We start from the raw sequence: 27,471 nt of genomic DNA on the forward strand, positions 1-27,471 counted from the left end.
GATTAAAATGGAAATCTGGCAGCTGCTAATGTGGGAAATATTTCCCATTTGGTAAAGAAATAACTTTTGAGTGGGACAAAGCTTCGCTGATATCTCATTTAATGGTAATCTAGAGGTATGCCCTATCCCTGCAGTTCTTGAAACCTGGGTTGAATGACTAACCCTGGACTAACATGGTTTGGACATGATGTAAAATACAGGATGTTAATTTGCAGACAGCAAGAATGGTAATCGGGATACCACATGGTGTTCAGTGGAACCCTTGACAGGAAATTGTGTTGACTGGCTCGAAAGAGAATGGCGTATGCCAGTCCCCTGCCATGAAAGCATTGGCTATTGTCGTATATGGCTATTATATGCTGTATGAAGTGGATGGTCAGTGACAAACTGATAACTGGTCTCTTTCCTGATAGGATTATTGTCTAGAGCACTGACAAAGATGAATGGTACAACAAAGCAGATTTACGCAGAGGTGTGATTAGCTGTGAGTGTCTGCAAACGGAGTTTTAAAATATTCTGTACAATAAAAGCCAGGTTAGCAAGGGGAGGGGAAATTAATGATACTCAGGGCTTTTATATGAGCACACACCAAGAATCTGAAGGGAGCTTTAATTTAAAACAAATTTAGTCGGGAACTGTTTCACTTTAATATCACAACATTTCTTTAGGTTTTGGGGGCTTCTAATGGGAATCTTAGTCTTATGTGAAAAGGATATATTGTCCATTAGATGTCTCAATATCAAATCATTTGAGCCTTCCTGTAGGAGGAAGGAATAAGGCACGGACTTCTCATTAAATTAACTGATGAAGCGATAAAGGAAATAACTAAAACTGATCCAGCCATAGAGCTGTTAAAGTTACAAATTATCCCCATCTATATATAATAAATGAGGGCTTGATTTAGCTGCACACAGTGACAAATGGATCTTCTGTAGAGCCAATATAATCAGCATTCTCTAGTTGGTAGAACATAAGATGAATGAATATCTGTATTTAGCTATTTAGTAAACTCTTGTGTGTCTTAAAAAGTTTTTGAAACTGTACATGGATATGAGGCTAGATTACATGACTCAAAGATGAGATGCAGATGGGTTAAGCAGAAATCCATCTGTTTGACAGTTTATGTATTGATGGTCCTAATACCCAGTCTTTAGAGGAGCAGTTGGTCCCATTCTGACACCTAATATGTACTGCAGCAGTGATTTCACATCAAGCGTGAATACCTGCTGGACCTTGGAACAGGTGTGTAGGGTAAGATGAGTGGTATATTTTTTGTTTTACAACTGCATTTATATGGTATATCCAAAAGAGTCTATGAATAATTTTTAAAATGTTTCTAAAAATACGTTTAGCTTACCTTATAGTTCAGCTCCAAAAAGTTTTGATGGCTACCATAAAGCATGATGGAATGTCACTCATTAGGAGTCATTTGGGTAATTTATGGTGAGGCTGGATGCTGCAGGATTTAAAAATTTAAGCTGAGGGATGGACTGAGCGACTTTTAGGTTATTCAGGACTATTGACATACATGTTGGACATAATGATGTAGCAAAAATCCAACTTCCATGTCACTTAATAAATCCAGACCTGTACTACTCTTCCTCCTGTTGTCCCTTCATTTTAGTTAGGTGGCTATATTTCTTTACACTGGAACTGACATACCTTTATTAGATACCTAATTCCACCGTTGTCTCTTCTTGGCTTTTAAACATTAGTGTGCATATCACTGCTGAAGCTGAAATCCTGCGTTCAGAAAGAGAAAAACAAATTAACTGCTAGTACAAATTTGTAGTCCAGTAGTCCAACTTCCTAGGTAGTAGACATGGCAGTGTACTAAATAAACTGCACTAAATGGCAGTCTGTCTGTTTGTATTTCAAGGAGTGTTAAAACAGGACATGAGTAACGTTGGGTATTATGGATTTGTTTGGTAGTGGCTTCATACTAAAGTCTGCAATATCCTGTCCACGTTTAACTCTATTTTAAAAAAAGTCTCTTTCACTCTGATTTTACAGGATTCTGCTTTGAAACTGCATCATGTTGCATCTTCCTCACTGACTCTTATGATTCTTATAGATGTGAGCCATACCCACTTGTTGAGGTTTTTTTATAATAGAATTTTTAAAAAGTGAAAAATCTTTCCTGTTCCGCAAATGTTTCCATCTACATTTTATGATCTGGTGGCTTTACTAAGTGCATTTAAGTCTGAGAAAATATCTTCGCAAACTTTGAGGATTTTAAAGAGTGGTTTTCTTGCCCAAGTCCCCTCATCTACTTTGTTGTAACTGTAAATAGAAATAGAATGTAAAGTAGGCTTCATAGTTACTTATCTCGGTGTGTGCCAACATAGTTTACTGTGCTCTCCCTTATCCTTAGTAAATACATTTTTTCTTTTCTTTTTTTCCGTTACCCTCTCTTTAGCTCTCCAAAGGTCACTTCCATTATTTGTGTCAGAATCATGATCCACTGAATCTTCTTTTTCATAATCTTTCTCTCCTGGAGACACACACTCCTGTGATATAATGATGTGTCCCTGGACTGGATGGGGGAGATAAAATTAAAACCTTATAAAACTAGACTTAACGATCTGCCCTTCATCTGATTTCTATCTTGGCTTTGTTTTATTTCTAATCTTCTGGGGTTTAATAGAGCTTCTAATTTAATGAGGAGCCAGAACATACTAACATATAACAGCACTTGGATACTTTTGTTTCAGATGCTATTTAAATCAATAAATGTAATATAGCAGGGACAAAGCAGAAGACTGGAAGCAAGGAATTCCTGAGGTCTAATTTTGACTATGGTCTTGGGCTAATTACTTAGCCTTTCTATGCGTCAGTTTCATATGGTCAATGATTATGCTGATGTACCTCTTCTTCACAGAGTATCTGAGAGTAGGTCTACATTACAGCAGGGATCGATGCTCTGAGATCGAGCCACCAGCAGTTGATTTAGCGGATCTAGTAAAGACTCGCCAAATCGACTGCAGATCGCTCTCCATTCAACCCCTGTACTCTACCCCCAACGAGAAGAGTAAGGTAAGTCGACAGGAGATTTTCTCCCGTTGACCTCCCACAGTGTAGACCACGCGGTAACTCAACCTAAGTTACATCGACTCCTAATACGTTACTCACATAGCTGGAGTTGCGTAGCGTAGGTCGACTTACCGCGGTAGTGTAGAATCATAGAATATTAGGGTTGGAAGAGACCTCGAGGTCATCTAGTCCAATCCCCTGCTCAAAGCAGGACCAACACCAACTAAATCATCCCAGCCAGAGCTTTGTCAAGCTGGGCCTTAAAAACCTCTAAGGATGGAGATTCCACCACCTCCCTGGGTAACCCATTCCAGTGGTTCACCACCCTCCTAGTGAGATGGTGTTTCCTAATATCCAACCTAGACCTCCCCCTCTGCAACTTGAGACCATTCCTTCTTGTTCTGTCAGCTGCCACCACTGAGAACAGCCTAGCTCCATCCTCTTTGGAACCTCACTTCAGGCTGCTATCAAATCCACCCTCACTCTCCTCTCCTGCAGACTAAATTACTCCAGTTCCCTCAGCCTCTCCTCGTAAGTCGTGTGCCTCAGCCCCCTAATTATTTTCATTGCCCTCTGCTGGACTCTCTCCAATTTGTCCACATCCCTTCTGTTGTTGGGGGACCAAAACTGGATGCAATACTCCAGGTGTGGCCTCACCAGTGCCAAATAGAGGGAAATAATCACTTCCCTCAATCTGCTGGCAGTACTCCTACTAATACAGCCCAATATGGCGTTGGCCTTCTTGGCAACAAGGGCACACTGCTGATTCATATCCAGCTTCTCATCCACTGTAATCCCCAGGTCCTTTTCTGTAGAACTGCTGCTGAGCCAGTTGGTCCCCACCTGTAGTAGTGCATGGGATTCTTCCTTCCTAAGTTCAGGACTCTGTACTTGTCCTTGTTGAACCTCATTAGATTTCTTTTGGCCCAGTCCTCCAATTTGTCTTGGTCACTCTGGCCCCTATCCCTACTCTCCAGTGTATCTACATATGTGTAGACATAGGTAGACATCTCCCTATATGTAGACATAGCCTGAGATGGAAAGCACTTTTATAACTGCTTAGTATTTACACACAGTAACTGAACTGGGACTGTTTCTGTTTGTTTGTCTTACAGGTATGAAAATGGGTCAGCTTATTACCATGAAGATGATCGTGAAGGTCTCTTAAAAGTCTGTAGGCTTGTTATTCACTCTTGCTATGAAGACTACACAGTAGAAGGATTCAATGTGTTATATAATAAGCAGCCTGTTATATACATTAGTTCTGCAGCCAGAACAGGCTTGGGCCAAACTCTCTGCAATCAGGTAAGTAGTTTTGAGTCTTTGCTGCATATAGAAACTTGCAGGCCTCATCATGCCTCGTGGTAGCCTAGCTAGATTTTGAGAGTGGATCTAGAGGTTCACAGGTAGACGCTGGTCTGTTGCAGTAGCAGCACGTTTTTGTATGGGCCATTGCGGGTGACTAATGGGTGGGTGGAGGATTGCCTTTCCATCCCTGTTGTAACTAGAAGGTCCTTCATTTATCGCCATTCTGGAGCATCCACGGCTGAGCTGTCAGTGGGGCTTTACTCAGAGTTTGCCAGTGATACTCTGTCAACCAGAGACGATCTTTTAGAGCAGAGTGAGGCTCTCTGATTCCCAGGTGGCTGAACATGCTGTGTCTGCAACAGTCTTATTTGTGCATTCACATGGCCTTCATCATCCTGGTACCTGAGCTTCTTCCAAGTTGTTAAATAACAGAAATACCCTTCTTCCTCTCTCTGCCTTCCCGGCTTGTGGAAGAAATAGCGTTTATAGAGGTGGGGGTTTTTTTTTGTTTGTTTGTTTTACGAGTTTGTGCGTGTGTACGTGCACACTGAACTTAAGTTTTCTTGTACTGTCCTAATGGTCTGATTTTTTTTTTTTTTTTAAGCACAACTTCCCTGACATGTCTAAATTTTATCTTTTAACCAAAGTTAGTAACAACTGATGTATGAATAATAAAATGAAAATCGCAAATAAGATTGTCCTGAAGCCAGCCAAGGAAGGAGGAGAAACCGTGCCCTGAAGCCAACCAAAAAATCTGCCAAAACAATAATACAAAACATAATCTTATCGTTTGTAAGACTGCTTTATTAATTATAAGATTCCAAAGCAATTCCAAAACACAAAAAAGAACATAAATATATTGGGAATAAACTATAATAGCCCAGAATGGAGCTATAGGGTTCTAGTTTACAATATTCATCTAGACAGCAAGATGATGATCTCTGATTGCACACAGTTTTTATATTCCAGCAGTCGTGATGTGAGAGTTGTAAAGAGGAATTTTCTGAACTTTTCATATGAAACAATTGTATCTGATATCTTTTTTTTTTTTTTTTTTTTTTAAAGCGTGATTGTTCCTGGTTTCATGTAGACATTTCAGTATAATAATCATTTTCTTTTGCATGACGAGCTTCTTGTTTGAAATTGTATTATCACTAAAGTGTTAGTGAAAGATGTCTCAATTTACTGTTGAACTTTAATTTTTTCAAAGAACTTGGATGCAGAAAAATATTCCTAGGAAAAAGTAATCTCACTGTGAATTTTTACTTGGAATAGCAAGCTTGTAGATAGGTCCTGAGTAAGAGAAATTTGTGTTTTTTAAATTTAATCTTTGAAAAAAGGCCGACATTATATACAACAGCATGTTGTAAAAATACATGCAATATATAGCACAAATTGTATGAAAATTTCTTGTCTTAACTCTCTACTATGCAATAATAATTTTGCATAAGTGAATACACACACACACACACACACACACACACACACACACACACACACACACACACACACACACACACACACACACACACACACACACACACACCCTCCCCCCTCCCCCCCCCCGGACTACTCATGTGCTTAAATGTTTGCTGGATTAAGGCCAAATTGCTCTGGACTGGGCAGGATTGAGTCCATTGTGAGCAGCCTCATTTCCCTGGTGAAGATTAGTGTTTTATCTGTGCCCTGATATAAGATACAAACTCTAAAAAATGTCCAGGTTTGACTTATTGTCTACTTCCCCTTACTCATGTTAAAAACTAACTGTTATTTTACAACTGTTTTGTTACTTTACAGTGGTCTCACTCTCTTCCTTTTCTCCACTCTTAGTCTGATCATAAGTTCTAGCAGAAAACTCATTTTTAAAATGCAAGGAAAATCACTGGTAGCAGAGCCTCTGTCACTATGTGTTTGCTTCTTTCAGTGGCTTTTTTTATTCCTCCTTGTATTTCTGTGAGCAGTTTAAATAACTAACATAAATCATGTGTGAGTTGTTCAAATTCCATCTTTCTCATTGCAGCTTGGGTTGCCCCTTTCATGTATGTGCCGCGTGCCTTGTAACACCATGTTTGGATCCCAACATCAGATGGTAAGTTTTGGGCATTGTCTTTTTAAACTGTCCTTTTCTTTTTGCTTTGAAGAAGGCTTATTAAGGAGTGATTTGAGAATGTTGTTAGGAAAGAGTGGTGAATGTTTGACTTTTTCATCCTCTGAGCTTTCTCGGTGTAGATGTAACAGAACATTGGCTATTAATTGGCCTTAATCTCTTAAAAGTAATGAAATCAGAAATACGTGTAGCACTTGTATCCTGAACTCTGTACTTATTATCTGCAGTATGTATTTTGGTGCAGTCAGTAAGGGCTTTCTAGTTTTGAGACCCTGGATATACGTAGACCCTCTGAGGTAAATTTTTAAAGGAGAAGTTTAGGCTTGAACGCTAAACTTCTTTTTATTGCTGTATGCCATTGTGATGAATGATTAAACTTTTCCTTGTGTTTTAATAGATTCACACAGATAAAAGTCCGCGGAAGTTTGTATTACAAAAAAAAGCCTGATTTTTAGAGTTGAAAGAAGAACCCTAAGTATATGAGGATCCAATATAACTCCCATTGAAGTCAATAGAAAGACATTCTGAACTTGTAGCATTGGAAAGTACTGTTGAGTCCATGCTTCTTAAGAGAAGGAGTATAAATTAAATAGTTTTCTTCAGTAGAATTATGTCCAGTGTAAATTCAAAACTCTGAATTTAAAAGCACCTACTTTATCTGTGTATTTATGGTGTATTTGACTTATTTTGTCTTTGTGGCTATGTGGAAATGGGGAAATTGTAAATTCAGACAAGAAGGTATTACGAATTTAATCAGTAGATCAGCTTTTAAAATGTCAGGATACTATCCTATGCTACTTTTAGAAACCCCAATTTTCCAGTTCAACGGGAACATATTATGTACTGTCTGTCTAATGCAGTGTTTATATTTTTTTCTTATTGGTGACAGGATGTTGCTTTATTGGACAGACTGATTAAAGACGATATTGAATCTGGAAAGCTGCCACTATTACTCGTGGCCAATGCTGGTAAGTATCCTGAGCAGATAGGAATAAAACAGTATCCTAGAAATTTTTTTTATTTTTTTTTTATTTTTTTTTTTTAGAATTTGGAATTGTAGATAATATTGATGACTTGTGTTAGAGTAGATCATCGGTTTCTTGATACAGAATATCATAGTGACTGCATAATATTTAGCTGTCCAAGAAGTTATTTAAAGGAGTGACTTAGGACCAGATTGTACAATGTTATTACCATTCATGAGAACTTACTCATAAAAGTGGTTCTGTTTATGTCCGCGGGCATGCTTGCATGACTTAGAGTGCCGCAGTTTGTACCTTAGTGAGCATAGCTTAGCTTTGGAAAAATGGGATTCTGGAGCTGATCAAGAACCTTTCTATCGTATTGTACATGCCATTACATTCAAAAATTAACTTTCTCTGAATGAATAATTGAGCAAACATCTAAATTCTTCTTTAGTGAGGAAAGAGGGTTGTGGGTGTTTTTGTTTTTTGTTTTTTTGGTAAGTGGAGGTGGGAAGAAAATGCTGTGTTTGCTTTTTCCCTTTAGAAATAATAAGGGTTTTCTTTATTTTGGCAAGGTTGTTCTTTGATGAATTAGGTGTATTGAACTTTTTTTAATCACAATAGCTGAGTTTTTGAATGCTTATGACATCTAGTTTCCCAAGCAGGGCTTTGGAGCAGAGCCCGCGGAGCAGCTCCGGAGCAGTGGAGCTGCAGGTTTTTTCCTGGAGCTGGAGCGGAGCTGGAGCACAGCTCCAAAGCCCTGCTCCCAAGTACTTTTAATTACATAGATAAGAAGAAAACAAAGAGCTTTAAATACTATGAATAAAAATCACATTCTCAGTCAATCACGTTGAACTTCCATGGTATCCAATGTCCTAATTGCACGATCTCTCTCTTCACTTCTTCATGAGTCCATCAAGAAGATAAGACTTGAATTTCTAATTTATTAAAAAAAAAAAGAGGACACCAAACTTTTTTCCCTCCCTGCAGGTGACCTTTTAAACACTATTTGGGGTTATTTACTCATGTAGGTCTAGGGTTAAATGCACAATCAAAGTTTATGTTTGCTGACTTACACATCTGATATTTAAAGTGACTTTTCTTTCCTTTTAATTCAGGTACGCCAGGAGCAGGTCATACAGACAAACTTGGGCGACTGAAAGAACTTTGTGAGCAGTATAACATGTGGCTACATGTAGAAGGGTACAGAACTTGAGACTTCTTTCTTGTGTAATCATATTCACTAATGAAACTTCCGATAATGGAGCAACTTTTAATTCCATAGCTAACATACTCTAATGGCCACAGCTGACTCTGCGTGTTTTGCCATTATTAAATGTTTTATATGCCAACATAAATTTGCCACTCTACAAAGTGTAGAGCCCTGCAGATGTCACTTTTTGTTGCAAAAGGTTATTCATGTATATGTAATTACTCGGCATGGAGTCAGTATATAGATGTGAGTAGCCTGCCCTTGCTTTGAAGTGCTTGGACAAGACATAAGGTAACAGTTCATAGGGATTACTGAAGAAGTGAAGGGAGGCTGGAGTGCTTTAAGAGATGAGATTTAGAGGAGTAGAGGACATGTGGTGGCTAAGGAAACTGGTGCAATAGGCAGCATGATTGAGAACAGGAATAACGGCATAAGTAGTGTTATTAGAGGAGCCCCTGCTTTTAGACTACGAGGCCTTCAGAGCAGAGCCTGTTACCTATTTGGCCTGAGCTACCACTATACGCAGTTGTGTACCATACATTTATGGCGTGCTATAAATTATTGACAGAATGCTACTGATGAAGTACAATTAGCACAGGATGGATTAATATCTCTAAAAAGTTGGACTGATATCTAGACTAAAATGAAATTTTAGTTGTCTGAATTCTTGAATATTAAATTGCAATCTCTACTGTATGTGCAGTAAAAAATACATGAACAACAATGACCTCCTTTTATACAACTGCATGAAATATTTAAAATGAAGATTAAAATGCTACCTTTTAGTTGAAGAAAAGCTGTAAATAATTAATTTAGCTAAGACTGTTTTCCTTTCCAGAGTGAATTTGGCAACTTTGGCTTTAGGTTATGTCTCCTCTTCAGTACTGGTATGTACTGGTGTATCATAAGTATAATGCTCTAGACTTTAAAGTTGTTACATAATTAAAATGTAGGTGGCCCATAATAAACTTGAATGTTTTTTCTTTAGGCTGCAACAAAATGTGACAGCATGACTCTTACTCTGGGTTCCTGGTTGGGTCTCCCAGCAGTACCTGCAGTGACACTCTACAGACATGAGGATCCTTCTTTGGTAGCTTTGACTTTTTTTTGAATGAACATTTAGATACTAGAGACTTCAAAACTGCAACCATGACATGATTCTTTGTTCCTTATAGATGCCTAAAGAAACAATAAGTTGCAAAAGATCCTTAATGTTGTGACACGTTTTGTCCTTTCATAGCGTTAGAATGAATCAGATTGTGTTGAAATTTTAGTTATTCAGTGACAGTATTCTTTCTTGCCTTTAGTCCTTAGCTGCAGGCCTGACATCAAGTCAGCCAGTAGAGAAACTCCGTGCCCTGCCCCTGTGGCTATCCTTGCAGTACCTGGGACATGATGGGATTGTTGAGAGAATAAAGCATGCATCTCAGCTGGTAAGAAATAGTTCGTCTTCAAATGATATGCAAACTTTTGCTTTTCTGAGAGTGGGCAGGGGGATCTTATTAAGGATCTTTCTACCATCTTACTTGAATAAGTTCATTCTCCAGACAGAAATTTAGTTTAAATGGCAGTGTCTGGTTTGGTTACTGTCATCTGGGCATGAATAGCACTGTATAATTACTCACCTCTTTATTTAAGAGCACTTTGATAACCATTTTAAATGCATCTCTGAATATGATGAAGCATCTCAGAAACAAGTGCAGCGGATCTGAAATAAAGTAAGAATTGTTGCCAAATATTCTGAAGGTGTTATATTAGTGCATACTATACTAAGACCAGCCATGTTGACAGCTACAGTATTGGCATTCTTTTTCGGGTATGTCGTCTTTGCGGGGAGAGAAGAAAGTTAGGAATTGCAATGGGAAATCCTAGTGGATACAGGTTATGGGTAGTTTTTACCCTGACTAGCTACATCAAGGTAAAAACCCAGGTGAGGAGTATGGGGTAGACCTTGACTAGATACGCTGAGATAAAAACTACCCATCTCCTGTCTCCACTGGGATTTTGCATTGAGATCGCTATCTCAAGGTAAAAAACACCACTTTTTGCAGTAAGGCATCGCCTTAATATGCCCACTAGAAAAGGACTCAGGTAGGCGTTTATAGGTTTTACATTTTTTGTTGTTGTTGGACATTGTTTAAGAAGCAGTTTAGTTATCAAAACTATTTAAAGGAATCTAAAGATGTAGTGGGATCCTTTCAGACTGAAAACTTACCTAGAGGATATGGAATCAAATCAGATTTCTAAAATTAGTTGTAAAGTTTGCTTTCAAGGCAGCCCTTGAGTATTTTTACTTTTAAAGGAAGGATGGCCTTTTGTTTTATGCACTGGATTGGGACTTAAAAGGTTCGGTGCCTGGCGATGCCACAGACTTCCTGTGTGACCTTAGGCAAGTCACTTAATCTCTGTGCCTCAATTCCCCATCAGTAAATGAAGATAATTATTCCTGTCCTCCATCCTTTGTGTTTTCTATTTAGAATGTATGCTGTTCAGGGTATAGAAAGGTCTCTTACTATGTATTTGTACAGAGCCTCGCACAATGAGGGTCTCTAGGCTTACTGTAATGGAAATAATAAATAGTAATTTATAAATCACTGAGACAAGGGGTTCCAAATGGAAGTACTGAGGGTTTTTTAAATGAAGTGGGAAGAACTGTTTGGAAGTTATAGCTCTTCAATGAGATTCACAGTAGTGTGTGCTAGATAGTCTCTCTCATGTATAATATTTGACCATAACCAAGGTTGCAACTTTGTCACGGAGGTCACAGATTCCATGCCTTTCCATGACCTCCATGACTTTTTGCAGCAGCTGGTGCACCTGGCTCGGGGCAGCTCAGGCAGCCCCTGCACCAGTCGCACCGGTCACTGCTGGGGCAGTCTCGGGCCACTGTGCCCGCCCCACCCCCAGCAGCAGAGTTTGGCTGTGGGAGGGGGCATGGGGTTGGGGCATAGGACAGGGTGAGGCAGGCTATGAGCAGCGCTTACCTGGGGGGCTCCGCGGAAGCAGCAACATCCCCCTTGCTCAGGTCCTAGGTGGAGGCGTGGCCATGCAGCTCTGCATGCTGCCTCCACCTGCAGGCACCACCCCCGCAGCTCCTATTGGCCACAGTTCCCAGCCAACGGGAGCTGCAAAACCAGTGCTGTGGATGGAGGTGCCTAGGACCTGAGCAAGGGGGATGTCGCCGCTTCCGGGGAGCCCCCCAGGTAAGCACCACTCAGAGCCTGCCTCATGCTGTCCCATGCCCCTGCCCCCTCCCACACCCAAACTCTGCTGCTACTGTGCAGGGGAGGTGTGGACCAAGGTTGGGAGCCTGCTACCCCCCACAGCACCAATGGGGGTCCTGGGCCATGCACTGCTGTCTTGCCTCCCCCCCCTCCCTCCCGCACTGGCTGGGTTCCCACGCAGCTGGCCGCATGCCCCCACTCCAGCACCAGCAGGGGACCCGCAGCCCGCCAGCCCCCGCCCCCCAACATCCGGGCTACCCTCCCCGAGCACTCACGGCAGCCCCATCCCCCAGGTTTTAGTCAGGGGTATATAGTAAAAGTCATGGACGGGTCATGGGCTGTGAATTTTTGTTTACTGTCTGTGCTTTTACTAAAAATACCCGTGACTAAAACATAGTCTTAACCATAACCGATAGGTTATTATACTACTACTTCCTCTATTCTTCACGTAGATGCTAATTCTTCTCAGGTGTTTTAATGCCCAGTTGAAGTTAATGGGAGCTGTATACATGCATCCACAGGCTGACTGTAGTCCATAGGTACTAATTTCTCCCATTAGTATGTGGGAATTTATACATCCACAGTCTTTTGAATGGACTAAATAAAATGTAAATTTTATCTACAAAGATTAGGTGTATACATATATGCACATGTTTGAGTCCTACAATAAACCATTTTCCTAAATAATATACTGTTGAAATTCCATGATATTAGTAATATTAATTAGACAAAGATTATTGTTTGTAGCATCCTAACTTTAAACTTTGTAAATGTAAGCTCACACTTACGGATGTTGAGTTAGTGTTGTCTCTGTCCGTGAAAAGTAATTTCAAACCAAAAAATCTTTGTTTTTTATCCTTTGTTCTTTAGAGTCAGAGGTTGCTGGAAAACTTGAAGAACATGGATTTCATTAAAACTTCGGTACAACCTGCCTTTAATACTTGGAGTAGTTTAGCAACTGGTGGTTATTAAATATCAAAATTTTTGTGAAACAAATTATCTTAAAAAATGTGTGACCCTACCCACAGCCTTGGTCGTGGTGGTATCATTCTGACTACTGAAATTACCCCTTAAAGTGTCAATGGAATTGTATAAATTTAGTTGCATATAGCAGGACTTGGTCCCTAGATTGTATTCCTTGTCCCATTACTGTTTCTCTCTATGCACACTCAAGCTATGGATATAATGCTCAGAGGCTGCCTCTGTGTTGCTGAATAGCGCTTAACGTATTAAAACTTATTCAGTATTTTTTATGGTGCACTTTTTTATATTTGAAATTCATTCTTGACTATGGATTTAGCAGCACCCTGGCCAGATGTTGATATAGTGTGGATGTTCTTACATCTGTAGACAAAGTAGGTTGCTGTGAGGGTGTTATGATACAGGAGAGTGATGTTTGTTTTAAAAAAAAAAAACCCGCTGCTCTTAATTGAACATTCTAGTTTTTAAATTAGTTATGTCTAATGCAGCTGCTTCTAATCCAGTTTCAGTCAAAAAGATGCCCTATTCAACAGATATTTTTATTGATCTGACCCTCTGTGTATTAGAATAAATACTGTATTCACACTAGTTTTCTTGGAAAACAAATGACCACAAATCACTGTGAGTGACAAAGTAATTTCATTTGTGAAAATAATCTTTTAGAACTCATCAGTTATGGAGATCCGCTGTAGCCATTCCACCTTCCCCCATTTATGTTCTTGATAGCTTCTACTTATGTCACTGAACAGCTCAATTATCTATTCAGAGAGATTTATGCAAGAAACTTTGCTCATAGAGCACCAAGGAAGAGTTAAAGCTATTTAAAAAAAAAAAAATTAAATGCCTGTCAGTGAATGTATTCACATTTTTCACTTTATAATGCCCGAAATTCAGTTGTGTGTAACTGAAATAGAATAAAATCCCTTTTTATGTGAGGGGTAGTTTACTTTGCTGTGTTTGTGTATATATTGAGAATATAAGAGTGGCTGTACTAGGTTAGACCAATGGTCCAACTAGCCCAGTAACCTGTCTTCTAACAATGGCCAATGCCAGATGCATTCAGAGGGAATGAACAGAACAGGGCAATTATCAAGTGATCCATCCCCTGTTGTTTAGTCCCAGCATCTGGCAGTCAGAGGCTTAGGGGCAACCAGAGCTTGGGTTTGTATCCCTGACCATCTTGGCTAATAGCCATTGATGGACCTATCCTTCATGAACTTATCTAGTTCTTTTTTTGAACCTAGTCATACTTTGGGCTTCACAAAATCCCCTGGCATCGAGTACCACAGCTTGATCATATTGTGTGTGGTACTTCCTTTTGTTTGTTTTAAACCTGCTGCTTATTAATTTCATTGGTGACCCATGGTTATTGTGTTATGTGAAGGAGTAAATAACACTTTCACTTTCTCCACACCATTTATGATTTTACAGATCTTGGTCACATCCCCCCTTAGTAGACTCTTTTTCAAGCTGAATAGTCTCTTTTTAATCTCTCCTCATATGGAAGCTGTTCCATATCCCTAATCATTTTTCTTGCCCTTCTCTGTACCTTTTCCATTTCTAATACATACCTTTTTTGAGATGGGGCAACCAGAACCGCACGCAGTATTCAAGGTCTGGGTGTACCATGGATTTATATAGTGGCATATTTACTATTTTATTATCTATCCCTTTCCTAATGGTTCCTAACATTCTGCTTTTTTGACTGCCGCTCTACATTCAGCAGAAGTTTTCAGAGAACTATCCACAATGACTCCAAGATCTCTTTCTTGAGTGGTAACAGCTAGTTCAGCCTCCATCATTTTGTATGTATAGTTGGGATTATGTTTTCCAGTGTGCATTACTTTGCACTTATCAACATCTGCCATTTTGTTACTGAGTTTTGTGAGATCCCTTTGTAACTCTTTGCAGTCTGCTTTGGACTTAACTATCTGGAGTAATTTTGTATTGTCTGCAAACTTTGTCACCTCACTGTTTACCTCTTTTTCCAGATCATTTACACACAGTTTTATGATCTAATTTTTTGTTAGTACTGAGTCAAAACATTACGGAAACTAGAACATTGTTAATACTGACAAAACCAAATGATGTGGCGGTCTCTACTGTCAGTTTTGTACCTACAACAATAAAGCTGTTTTAAGTGTTTTCATAACATCATGGATTTTTTAATTCCATTTTTAGGTTGAAGATGAACTTAGCTCTCCTGTAGTGGTATTCAAGTTTTCCCTGGAACTTCCAAATATAGGTATGTAATTTATAGACAAAACGTGATGGTTTCAGATCTATTAATTCAAGAAACTAGTTTTATTAAGTACATTACATTGTGCACTTTTTCTTATTAGTCTGAACATAAAACAAGTTTTGTTTATACAGCAGTGGTTTGAACCACCTCATAAATTGTACTCTTGTTGCAAAGTTCCATTGCATTGAAACAATGGAAGGTGATTACAAATTGTTGGAATACATACATTTCAGTGCTATAATTGCTTTTGGAATGACATCTTTTAAAATCCCACGTTTACCCTTTTGAGGTCAAATAGAGTTTAATTTTCTTAGATTTCATAAAATTTCATAAAAATGTTGTTTGTCTAAAAATACTGCCTTTTGCTTTAGTTAAATAAATGAAACTCTGTTTCTGCGATTTTTGTCTCTTTGGGTTCAGATCAGATGCTACATGCTGGACCGGCATCTACAATTCAACACTCTATAACCAGCAATGAGAGACATATTTGTGACACCTTCAATCAGTGGGTAAGATTTGAAGTTCATTTCTTTTAAGAACTAAAATGGATGTTCTGTAAAACAGAGGATGATTGGGTGGCTCAGGGAATATATAACCTAGAACAGACTAGGTCAGTAGTGACTGATAACACTTGCCACCCAATGGCTATTTGGTATCCTATGTGAAATCAGCCTGGAGAGTTTTTGGGATTAAAAAAGATAGTTTTGGTCTGAAGCACTGGCAACCCGGTGTCTTTCATATGTTTTAAGGTGCAAAATAATTATGCTGAATTTTAAACTCTGATGAAAACATTGATTCTTTTAACTCTTTCATACCTCAAGAGGTGTGTGTTTTTTGTTTTTTTAGGCCACTAAGATTAAATAAATTTAGTTTTTCCTCAGGCATTTAAAAAAAAGTGCAGATCTGAGAGTTACATTGCATTCACTTTGCAACAGATATGTCTCCATTTTAAATTGGTACTTTTGGGAGATGAGGGATGTCCTATCTTAGGGAGTCCAATATCCTAGGAGAGGAGTGAGTGTCCCTCTTGCCACAAAAACTTGTCTAGGTTGCTACTGCTCAGAAGTGGAGTAAGCTAAAATTTAAGGTGTTAAACTGCTTAGTAGAAATTTTGACACATCAAGAACTACTGCAAGATCAGCTGATTTACTTTTGACATCCATTTGAAATGTCAATTTCCACTCAATCTTTGAAACTTTCTATCTACAGTAACTGCTCACTTAACGTTGTAGTTATGTTTCTGAAAAATGCGACTTTAAGCGAAACAAAGTTAAGTGAATCCAATTTCCCAGTAAGAATTAATGTAAATGGGGGGGGTTAGGTTCCAGGGAATTTTTTTTCATCAGACAAAAGACTATATATAGATATATAGATATATACCGTACACAGCAATGATGATTGTGAAGCTTGGTTGAGGTGGTGAAATAAGAGCGTGGGATATTTCCCAGGGAATGCCTTGCTGCTAAATGATGAACAAGCACTTGGCTGAGCCCTCAAGGGTTAACACATCGTTGTTAATGTAGCTCACACTCTACAGGGAAGCACAAATGGTGGGAGAGGAGACAGTATGGCAGACAGAGACGCACACCCTGCGTGTGAGTGTGTGAGAGAGATGCGCATTGCCCCTTTAAGTATGCTGACTCCACTCTAAGTACATTGCCTTTTTAAGTAGATCAGCAAGTTGAGACAGCAGCTGCTGCTAGCAAGCTCCCTCTATCCTGAGCCCTGTCGTGTTTCCCCCTGCTCTATGGAGATGGGGTAAGTGGGGGGCAGGAGCAGGGGGGAGGGGGACACCCTGATATTAGCCCCCCCCCGCTCTTCTTTCCTGCCCCCCCTCCCCCTCCCTTCCCAAACACACAGCAAGCAGGAGGCTCCCGGGAGCAGCTCCAAGGCAGAGGGCAGTGGCAGGAGGGACAGCTAAACTGTTTGCAATTGATAGCCTGCTGGCCAGCTGCTGCACAGGGAACTTAGGGGAGTGGGGAGCTGATGGGGGGGCTGCCGGTCCACCCTGGTTCCAAGCCGCCACCAGCTAGCTCCAACGGGCTGCTCTTTCTGCAAGCAGTGAACAAAGCAGGCGGCTGCCAAACAACATTATAAGGGAGCATTGCGCAACTTTAAACTAGCATGTTCTCTAATTGATCAGCAACGTAACAATGAAACAGCGTTAATCAGGACAACTTTAAGTTACTGTACTTCCCTACTCCAGTCTAAGCTTACGAGTCTTTTTACTATACAAGCACTAGAGGAAGGGGGAAGCAAGACTACCAATGTGTCAGGACCCTCTTTCCCTACCCAAAACAGATTCCTTATTCATGCCTTGCCTTGTGTGAATTCATGTGTGCCTCTTCTTTTTTCCCCTCACATTCAGAGTGGGAGCAAGGGTTGCATTACGTGTTAAGAAAATGCATCTCTCTAATTGCATAAAATATGCATACTCTAATAATTATTTGAGCTGTTTTGAATTCCCAACCTGTTTGTGACCCCAATAACAAGGGCAGCCCTAGGTTCTGTTAGGGATCCTATGCAGTGGAACACATGTAGGGGGATTTGGTTTAGGAACCTTGCCACCTGTTACTTTGTCTTTTCACCTCTATGTACTCCGTGACCTCCCTTGACCACTGCCCACCTGCAGTTGTTTCCCTAACCATTTTGAGGCTTTGAGCCACCTGGAAATCTAGTTGGACTAGAAAGTCAAGAGGCAGAGCTAAAAGACAACTTTCCAAGCTGGGAAACATGATAGTTGAGAAACAAGGCAGCAGGAAGGAGAAATTATGCTGCATGTTTCCATCACACTTCCTTGTAACACGTAATCCCACTGATTGATGACAGCGTGTAGCATTAGTGTGGGTTGAACAGGAGCTGACTTTCCTTTTGAATTTTTCATAACCTGTTTATGCTCAGGGTCAAGAGTGGCATGAAATTCCACTTAGAAACCTTGGCAAATGCAATTTTTTCAAAATAAAAACAATAGAAAGTACCTCTGGCATGAATTGGCAGAAATTTTGTGGCTTTGCAACTGACTTTATGAATGAAGGATTTGGAAAAGAGACCTTGCTATTATAAATAACAGTGAATCTTAGTTGTATTAACAGGATACTGCCAACTTAAAAATTACACTGTTTTATCTACTATTATTACAAATAAGACCAAACGATGACGACAGATAGTCCTTTATGTTTTACTTAATGCATTTACTTAAGCAGCCCATGTATAAGCAGCCCTTGTTAATGTAAAATTTTCACAGAGCAAAAGGGAGGGAGAAACTTTTTTTTTTTTTTTTTAAGTGATTGTAAAATCACAAAAAATTGGCAGGTGGACTGAATGGCAGCTTAAGTATCTGAAACTACTTTTAACTTTTTTTTTTTTTTAACTGAGTAGGTTACTGACTAATAGCCTCCCTTTATGTACTACAATTTCAGTATTTTTCTCCAACTGCTACTAGTAGAACTCCTACTAAAATGTACTTTTAAACAAACAGGTGCAGGATTTTGTTTTAAAACTCACTATTTTGGAAGTAAACATATTCCTGCTTTATGGGAGAGGGGTAACCACTGAGTAAATGACACATTTTGTGGTTTGCTTAGAAATTGTGAAGTAGGTTTTCATTTTGTTAATATAAGCGTGCAGCTTTTTTGTTTGTTTTATAGGTGGTACTGTGCGCTTGCTCACAGCTAAAATTTTACTATGCTTCAGGGAATGATGAATAGGTAACTTTTAAGAAGTAAAGAGAGAGAAACCTTACTAGGGACAATTTAACAGACAAATGGTTCATTGAAACTATGGGAACAGTCTAATGCAAGTTGGCCATAATGAGAAATTAATGCTCAATAAATTCCTCTAATTTTGCCTTGTCCCTTCAGCTAGGTGAACAGTTGGCACAGTTAGTGCCTGCCAGTGGAGTTGATGTGGTAGAACTAGAAGATGAAGGCACATGTGTACGTTTTAGCCCATTAATGACTTCTGCAGGTAAGTGAGTCACTTAATTTAGCCACTTATATAGATATTTCATTCTAAGGTGAAAAAAATTGGAATTTACTATTTAAAATTGTAAATATCCTCATGTGTAAAACATCTGTATGTTTAAATCTGTTCTCCTTGGGTTTGCTTTTTTTCTTATTTTGATATTGAGAGGATGTTTTAACACTACAAAAACAATTTCAATATTCTATTGTGCCTTGGTAGCCGTTACGTTAGAAGTAGCTGAATTTCCAGTAGCTTTGTCATCTTGTATAGCATTATGTCGCACCACATCTGTAAAGCCTTTTACTTTATACTGTCTACATTTACTGGTGAGAACAAGGTATGAAGCTGAATAGTGTTCCTGTCTAAAACTGTCAGAATACAGAAACATTGGAGATGAAATATCCTTGCCTTTCCCTCTCTCATCTACCTACAGAATGAAGAAAGAATTTGGCCTGCTTATTCAGATGATTAGACACAGGAACTGAGCCCATATTTAGAATATAATAGACTAAATGGAAGAAAATAGTATCCATTAAAGCTTGGTTATTTTCCTTAGTACTGAAAAGAAAACTTTTTCCCTCTCTCTCCTAGAAGAGGGTGTAGGCTCTGATGTTACAGAGAGATGGAGGTAGCTACTGGGAAGAACTTTTATAGAAATTAAACAACAGAACAAGGGATTCCAGTTTAATGAGTAGCCTTGGTGATACTGAACTTTGTAATTAAAAGTGAAGCTAGCTGATCTTTTTTGTACCCTTTTGGCTGTAGAGGGAGGGATTTCCTGTTGCTAACTACCATTTTTACTTTATAATATCAGAAAATCAATTTCTTGGAATTACAATTAGCTTATTTTTTTCTCCTTAATATTTGGCTCCAGCCATCTGATGTGTTGAGTGTTTTCAGTGAATGGCAAGCTGAAGTAAAACAGCCTTCCACACACACAGATTAAGATAATTCAGTAATGTTCAAAAATCATATTTAGGATTGGCTTGTAAAGTGGGTTATCTATAAATATAGGTAACCATGGCACCCGTCTTACCGCATCTAAAATATGAAAACTCTGTCAATTCAGTAATTCACATGCTAATTCATTAGCTCTTCAGTTTTAGGAACTGAAGTACAAGATGTAGATCAGTTGGTGGACTGCTTAAAAATGAAGATACCAATACTGACATGCACACTGCAGCTAAGAGAGGAATTTGATCAAGAAGTGAAAAGAACAGTAGGCTTGTCATATATTGAAGACCTCAGCTGGCCAGGACTGGGTGTTGTAAGGTAAGTGCTAGGTAGCTCCAGATATGCCATTGTTTGAGCTTTACTTCAAGAGATACTTGGATAGACCGTACCTTCAGCAGAGAGAATAAGTGCCCTCTTCACTAGTGATCCTTTGGACCAGCAAAATCCAGTTTATGGCACAGCTGCAATTTTCTTAACTGACTTGTGAATAAACTACATTTTCTTAGGAGGATGTCTGAATTTTGTGAAATTACTTAGGAGTTTGGAACTTCCTGGAAGCTAAAGACCTGGTTTGCAAAAATAATTGAGTTAACAACTAGAATTTAAGCAGCCTTGTGGATTATTTGTAGTAAACATTAATGTACCTGTGTACCTTATGTATTTAGCCTACTACTGCAATCAGTTTATCTTTAAACAGTAGTAGAACTTGTTTGTCTCTTTTGGCAAATACAGTGCTGCTCATATATTGGATATCATTAAGGTTCTTATGTGGTCAGAAATAGCTGAGCCATTATCAATACAATACTTCCAGAAAGCTATTTAAGAAATTTTGCTGTATCCAAAAAGGCTTTTCCTTCAACTGCAAACATTACAAAATTTTCTCCAGCTTGGTTGGTTGCTATCACTATTCAAACTTCACCCACTACACAAGTTTACAGGTACATGTCGGTAAATTGTTGAAAGATGTTAGAAGTGCAGATTTGTTCTGTTTTGTTTGTATTGTAAAATAAAATGGCTTGCTGTCCTCTGGCTTGATTTTAAAGGTATGAGTATAACAGTGATGGGAAGAAGGATGACAAACAAGAGAAAGAAGCAGAGAAAATTAACACTGGACTTTTGAAAAAATTAAATGAACTGGAATCGGATCTCTCTTTTTCTTTGGGTAATTATCATTGTTGGTAATATCAGTTCTGTAAATAATCAGGTTAATGTTCTCAATTCTTTTTTGCCAAAACTGTATTATAAATCTACTACAAGTCATACATTCACGTATTATTCAAAAGTTCTGTCCGCTTCTACATTAAACAGTAGATGCGTTTCTACATATATTGTCTCTCTGATCTTGCTTCCTTCCCCACTGCTCGTTTCAGATGAGAGGCTACTAGACAGCAGTAGTGCTGCTTGTCAGCAACAGCTTCAGCAGAGTGAACTACATCCTTTGTTCCCACCAAACCTCAAGCATGAGAAGTGTTTTCATCCTAGAAAACACAAATATTATGTTGCTTACAAAGTTCTGACTTGTATTTTGTTTTTGAAGGGGCGGAGGAGAAATGTTTTCATTGTGGCTTAATTGGGAAAATTCAAAAATTTGCTGTTAGTTTAGGAACAGCAAAGAACATTTCTTAATGCAGTGCTGACTGGAGGGCCCCCCAAACCTAAGTCTAATTCTGATTGTTACAGAGGTGGCATATGCTAGACAAGAAAAGGCATCCAGTCATAAACACGTTGGACTTAAAGATCATTAATACCAGTACTGCATTCTCCGCTATAAGTTGGTTGTGCAAGTGAATTACCGAGCACCGGGTATGTTATAATATGTGCCAAATCGGAGGGGTGTCTGCCTCAGTATTGTACCTAATGAAGCAGGATCTTATTCTCAAACTGGGCAGCTTACTGCATTCTGTGACTAGGTTCAATGTTTTAGGTGCCTCTGGCCAGCGCTGGCTCTAGGTTTTTTGCCACCCCAAGCAAAAAAAATTTTGGCTGCGCCCCACCCCAGCCCTGGGCTCCCCCTCTGCTTCCCCAGCCCTGGGCTCTTTTCCCCCCTACTCCGCCCGCTCCTCCCTCGCCTCCAGCTGGTCCGGCGCTGGTAGGGTCGGGGTAAGCAGCGGGGCTCCTCAGCCCAGGATCCCTCCAGCCAGGGCTCCCACATCCAGGACCAGCCGGGAATTGGGAGGCCAAAGCCGGGGGGACTGCCCCGGCGGGGGCTGAGGAGCCAGGGCAGGGCAGCCCCAGAGGGAGCTGCCGGCAGGGAGCAGAGCCCCGGAGAGTGGGACGCAGGCCCCACACAGCAGCACCCCAGGCACCGGTCCCCTCGATGGACCCGCTGCTGCTGCTGCTCCTGGCCACCCTGCCGCAGCCCCTGGGCGGCTCGGGCCGCTTCGCCCAGCCCCAGCTGCGGTGCTGGAGGGCGGCTGCCCTGCGGCACTTGCAGGTGGCTCCGTGCTCCCCACGGGGCAGACCCCAGCCCGAGTGTCCCTCACTCCACGTGTTGGAGCCTGCTGGATGGTTGGCCGCGGCTGGCGGCGCAAACCACAACGGCCCCAGGGCGCCCCCCGCGCTGCTGCTGCTGGACCCCAGTCCCGGGGCCAGCTTTGGCCACCCACTGAGGCTCTTCCACCTGGACTTTGGTGTCAGCTTCGGGGCCAGGACAGTGTCTACCTGGGTGAGCGCCTGCAGGGCCGGCCCCCAAGCAAAAAAAATTAAAAATGGCCCGAATGCTGCCCCTGCAAATGTGCCGCTCCAAGCACCTGCTTGCTTTGCTGGTGCCTAGAGCCGGCCCTGCCTCTGGCTATAATATATAACTGAAATACTCAGTTACACATTGCATGAGTAAATGAATGTATTACAATATGTTTTCATTGTCCTGGAACTGGTAGGAATGTGTTGCATTTTGATACATTAGTGGTTTCCAGTCTTATTGTAACTAATTAATAAAGCCAGACTCCTTTTTAATCTTTAAAAAGCAAATGGCCTAGATGTCATGTGTGAATGTGCTTAACGAAACAGTTGTCTAGAACTCCACTAGAGTGATATAAAATCAGTGAACCACGAGATCCTGCATAAACTTATACAATGGCCTCTGTGCACACATGGAATTTCCAGGTGAACCTTACCTGGTCCTCGCAGTGCTACTTCTGCTTTAAAAAGACTAGCCACAGAGCATACCCACAGCTGCTGTATTTCAGCTTTCTCTCAAAGGTGAAATGGGAACTTTAAAAACATAGCAAGTGAACATTGTTAGGTGGTTTTGCCATGGGTTAGTAATGATAATAATAGCACTAAGGGCCGAATCTCAAGAGGTGCTAATCAACAGGTGTCTACTCCTATTGATTTTAGTGGGAGTTGAAGATGATCCATACCTTGCAGGAGGTGCTCACCACTTCATAGGATCATGCCCTTAGAGCTTTTAATTTCCTAAGAACTATGTAAACGTTATTCAGTAACTGTCCCTATGAGGTGGGTATTTTAATTTCCCTCATGCTGATGAAGAGACTGAGGTTAAGTGACCACTCCAAGACACGAACTCAGGAATTTCTGTCTTTCAGATCTTTGACAGTTTTAAAACCCGCAATCCTGCAGACCTTAGGCAAAACATTTTTTATTTTTTTTTATCATGCTAATGATGCCTTTGGCTTTATGGAAGCCACTTAACCTGCATACATTTGATTTTTTTTTCCCATCTGTAAAATGAGAATTATAATGCCTACTACACAAGTGTTGTAAGGATCAATGGTTATAGACTGCTTTGAAGATGAAAATCAGTAAGTGTTGCTGTTACCTCTACTTAAGGCAATGCTAATATAGCATTACTTTTCTATTAGAGAGTTCTAATATTCCATATTCATCTTTAAGAATAAGTTTAAGTGTGTCAGAGTTATGGATCCATTCTGTTGAAAGATGTCCCAGAATAATGTGGCTCTTTAGAAGGTACAATAATATGCTATTTAAGTGTGTGTATATATACAGTATTAGGCAGTTGTAAAAATGCCTCATTAACCCATCTATGTTCAACAGTAGGGGGAAGAAAGGGCCTGGTGGCATCCCTCAGAACACCACAGCTTTTGGAATAGAAAACTCAGCTGCTTAAATGCTCTGTTTTTCACAATCGGTGGTTTCATGCAGCTTTTAATGTTGCTTCTTATTATAAGCACACAGTAATATAAAATATCTACTGTATTACTTCCTGTCTAAACTTAGTTATGTTTTTCCTCTTTGAAAAAGTGCAATGCCAAGTACGTAAGTTTGATTTCAGTGAATTGGGCATATGCAAAGATTACAGTTAAGCACTAAAACAAAAATATGGTTGGATTCCCTGGCACATAAGTGTGAGTAGGGTGCCTGTTGTAAGGTTATCTTCCTCTATGAAGCTAAATATTTTTCTCTTTTTACTAACTAACTATTACATTTTGTAATTTTAAACCTTGTTAAAGAGGCACTTAGATTTTGCTGCAAAAGTGTAAAAATATGGAATCTCCATTCTGTTCACAGGCCCAGAATTTGGAGGGGAGAAGAACTGTGTGTATATCGGCATGGTAACTGAAGATCTGGATGTGTCTGAGCTGGTAGAAACTATTGCAGCAACAGGCAGAGAAATTGAAGAAAATTCTAGAGTATGTATTGAAATCTTACGTATTTTCAAAATTACAGACTGTTTTAGCGTTAGTTTTCTCCAAACTGGTTTCAGGGCAACTTCGTATTCTTTGATGTGAAAGAAAATTGCACGTATTTAGCTATATAGTGATTTGCATCTACATGGTGAGAGAACTTCACAGTATTATGACTCTCTCATGATACCTTGGTTTAGGTTTACATTTTTGTGTTTATAACACTTTTGCTAGGATAGACGCCTTTCTGGTATGGAAATAGGCAAACTGAGCGACTGTACAGTTTCTATAATGGTTTAAGCCATCAGACTTTTTTTTCCGTTTTTCACTGATCTGGGGCAGATCCTCAACTGGTGTAAATTGTTCCACCGAATTCAGTGGAACTATGCCAACACACTATCTTGAAAATCTGCCACTTAACGTTTTCCATTCATTTTATTTGTTAAATCAACAGCTTGAAAACTGGATTTACAATGCCTTTATTGCTAGTAAAAACGTTGGTGCTTATACAGGATTACATGAGGAGCTTTGGTTACTATCCCTAATATCTGGCCTATTGAAGCTGTCATAACAAAACCTTCAGTAAAAAGGAAAGTGGTAGTTATTTGAACAACACTGCACCCACAGAATAAATCCTTGTTCAAGTGTACTCTGCATATTCCCATTCCTGGGGCTGCGCTGATTACATAGCTGTGCCTGTTGAGTGCTATTGCGCTTCTCCTGTTCCTTCCCTCACTGTTTCTGAACATTGCGGGTGAGACTATGAAAGAAGGTATTTGCTCTCTAGCCACCTCAGTTCCTTCCAACTGCTGCAGCGGCTGGATCAGGAACTGCATTTGGACTCTTAGCCTGAATCCCGTGCTTGGATAGTGCTCATTATGCTTTAGCTTAATGATTTAGCGTAGTTTTCTTGTGTTGGCATTTTAAGGGTTAGGCGTTTTTTTTAAAGGAAACATTAAATTTTCTAAGTAATTACTAGTTCATCTCTGGTTCCACTATTAGAATCCAATGGTGGTTTTGAAGATCTAGAGACTAGCTATTAAGAGGTGCACCTTTTTCCCTGCATTTGATGCTCATATGAGATGCCCGTCACGTAGGGACATTGTCCCTCAGGGTGTTCAGTCTGAGGTGCTTTCACCCCAAGAGTATGGGAAGAACAGCAGAACAGACTGCAAATGGTCCTGCTGGCAGGAGGCTTTGACAGACAAGCCCTCTAGATATTGTACACAGCTGTGATCTGTGAGCAAGCAAACAGACCCTGATACTACTTGAGAGAAGAGGCAGCAGAGACCTCTTGTCATAAATATAAAAGGAAGGGTAACAACCTTTATGTATGCAGTAACATAAAATCCCTCCTGGCCAGAGGTACAGAATCACTCTACCTGTAAGGGGTTAAGAAGCTCAAATAACCTAGTTGGCACCTGACCAGAAGGACCAACGGGGAAAGAAGATACTTTCAGATCTGGGAGGGAGGTTTTGTTTGTGCTCTCTTTGTTTGTTCCCTCTCTGGAAAGAGAGAGAGACCAAGCAGGTAAAACATCTCCTGAAAACATACCTGAAATAACACACATAAAATTACAAAAATTGTAAGTAAAGGTAAGGAAATGCATTAGATTATCTTTTGTTTTAGCTTGTGAATTTCCCCTATGCTAAGAGGGAGTTTTATTCCTGTTTTTTGTAACTTTGAAGCTGAGCCTAGAGGGGAATCCTCTGTGTTTAAATCTTTTTATTACCCTGTAAAGTTACCTTCCATCCTGATTTTGCAGGTGTGATTCTTTTACTTTTTTCTTGAACTAAAGTTCTTCCTTTAAGAACCTGTTTGATTTTCAGTGCCCTATGGACAAAGGGTCTTGTCGGTACTCACATTATTCTCAAGCCTCCCAGGAAAGGGGGTGAAAGGGCTTGGGGGATATTTTGAGGAACAAGGGACTCCAAGTGACCCTTTTCCTGAATTTTTGTCTAAATCACTTGGTGGTGGCAGCAATACCGTCCAAGGACAAGGAAAGGATTTGTGCCTTGAGGAAGTTTTTAATCTAAGTTGGTAAAAAGAAGCTTAGGGGGTCTTTCATACAGGTCCCCACATCTGTACCCCAGAGTTCAGAGTGGGGAGGGAACCCTGACACCTCTGCATAAGATGCCATCTTCAGTTCAGATCTCAAGAAACCTATGGTACCTAAAAAGGATCCTGATCCATTGGATCTGAAACTGAAAAGCGGAAATAACTTGTTGGTGATGGCCTCTGTGAGCAGAGCCAATCTGCAGGAGTGACACCTCCCTTGGAACCAGGAACTTTGGTGGGGGAAAAACTCAGGGTGCAAAGAAGGCCTCTGTCAGCTGAGCCTCGGGAGTCAGACAGTTCTAGACACATCCACTGTCACAGATCTGGTTGAGCTCCCCAGTTGGACACAGCATACTGCTGTAAGGGGATCCAAATGCTGACTCCCATGTGCCCTTAGCTTGCTGGTGCTGAGCAGATGTTAGGTACTGTCCCAGTCTAACAAAGCAAACAGCTGTCATTGCTGATACACTGGGTTCAATTCTCCATCCTGAACTTCCTCAGTAACTGACCATGACAGTGGTAGCTAAGATCTACCATGTGGATCTTAACTTAGGTCAAATCTGGAAGGAAGCAAGGAGGACTCTGAAAAGAAAAGGAAGGCTTCTTCAGATTCCCACGCTGCTGCGTCTTTGGCCTATATTAGACCTGAAAAAACTCAACTCCTTTATCAGGAAGTTCTGATTCTATATTTTTAAACTGGCATCCATAATACCTTCCCTCTCTTTGCAAGGTTGGTTTGCTGTTCTCAGTTTTAAGGCTGTTTCGATCAGATCGTTGCACCGCCAATATCTTTGCTTCCTAGTAGAGGAGAATTA

The 27,471-nt window shown here is 40.2% G+C and overlaps 1 protein-coding gene and 1 long non-coding RNA gene across 2 annotated transcripts in view; one reads left to right on the plus strand and one right to left on the minus strand.

The window, feature by feature from the left end:
* The window catches only part of PDXDC1 (pyridoxal dependent decarboxylase domain containing 1), a 47,952-nt gene that overhangs the window by 15,002 nt on the left and 5,479 nt on the right, over positions 1 to 27,471 (plus strand). The window contains exons 6-19 of the mRNA XM_007058141.4: positions 4,149 to 4,338; positions 6,362 to 6,430; positions 7,338 to 7,416; positions 8,532 to 8,616; positions 9,465 to 9,513; positions 9,615 to 9,716; positions 9,934 to 10,059; positions 12,721 to 12,771; positions 15,013 to 15,076; positions 15,494 to 15,582; positions 18,934 to 19,039; positions 20,137 to 20,308; positions 21,034 to 21,152; positions 24,482 to 24,603. Coding sequence (XP_007058203.2) covers positions 4,149 to 4,338; positions 6,362 to 6,430; positions 7,338 to 7,416; positions 8,532 to 8,616; positions 9,465 to 9,513; positions 9,615 to 9,716; positions 9,934 to 10,059; positions 12,721 to 12,771; positions 15,013 to 15,076; positions 15,494 to 15,582; positions 18,934 to 19,039; positions 20,137 to 20,308; positions 21,034 to 21,152; positions 24,482 to 24,603 — 1,423 coding nt within the window. The remainder of the gene's footprint in view (positions 1 to 4,148; positions 4,339 to 6,361; positions 6,431 to 7,337; positions 7,417 to 8,531; positions 8,617 to 9,464; positions 9,514 to 9,614; positions 9,717 to 9,933; positions 10,060 to 12,720; positions 12,772 to 15,012; positions 15,077 to 15,493; positions 15,583 to 18,933; positions 19,040 to 20,136; positions 20,309 to 21,033; positions 21,153 to 24,481; positions 24,604 to 27,471) is intronic.
* Positions 5,379 to 11,028, minus strand: LOC122461878. Its single transcript, XR_006284105.1, has 2 exons — positions 10,252 to 11,028; positions 5,379 to 5,574 (listed from the first exon to the last, which is right to left on the minus strand). It is a non-coding gene; the product is annotated as an uncharacterized LOC122461878 (long non-coding RNA).

This window comes from Chelonia mydas, chromosome 10 (genome assembly GCF_015237465.2).
Source record: "Chelonia mydas isolate rCheMyd1 chromosome 10, rCheMyd1.pri.v2, whole genome shotgun sequence".
Taxonomy (NCBI): Eukaryota; Metazoa; Chordata; order Testudines; family Cheloniidae; genus Chelonia; species Chelonia mydas.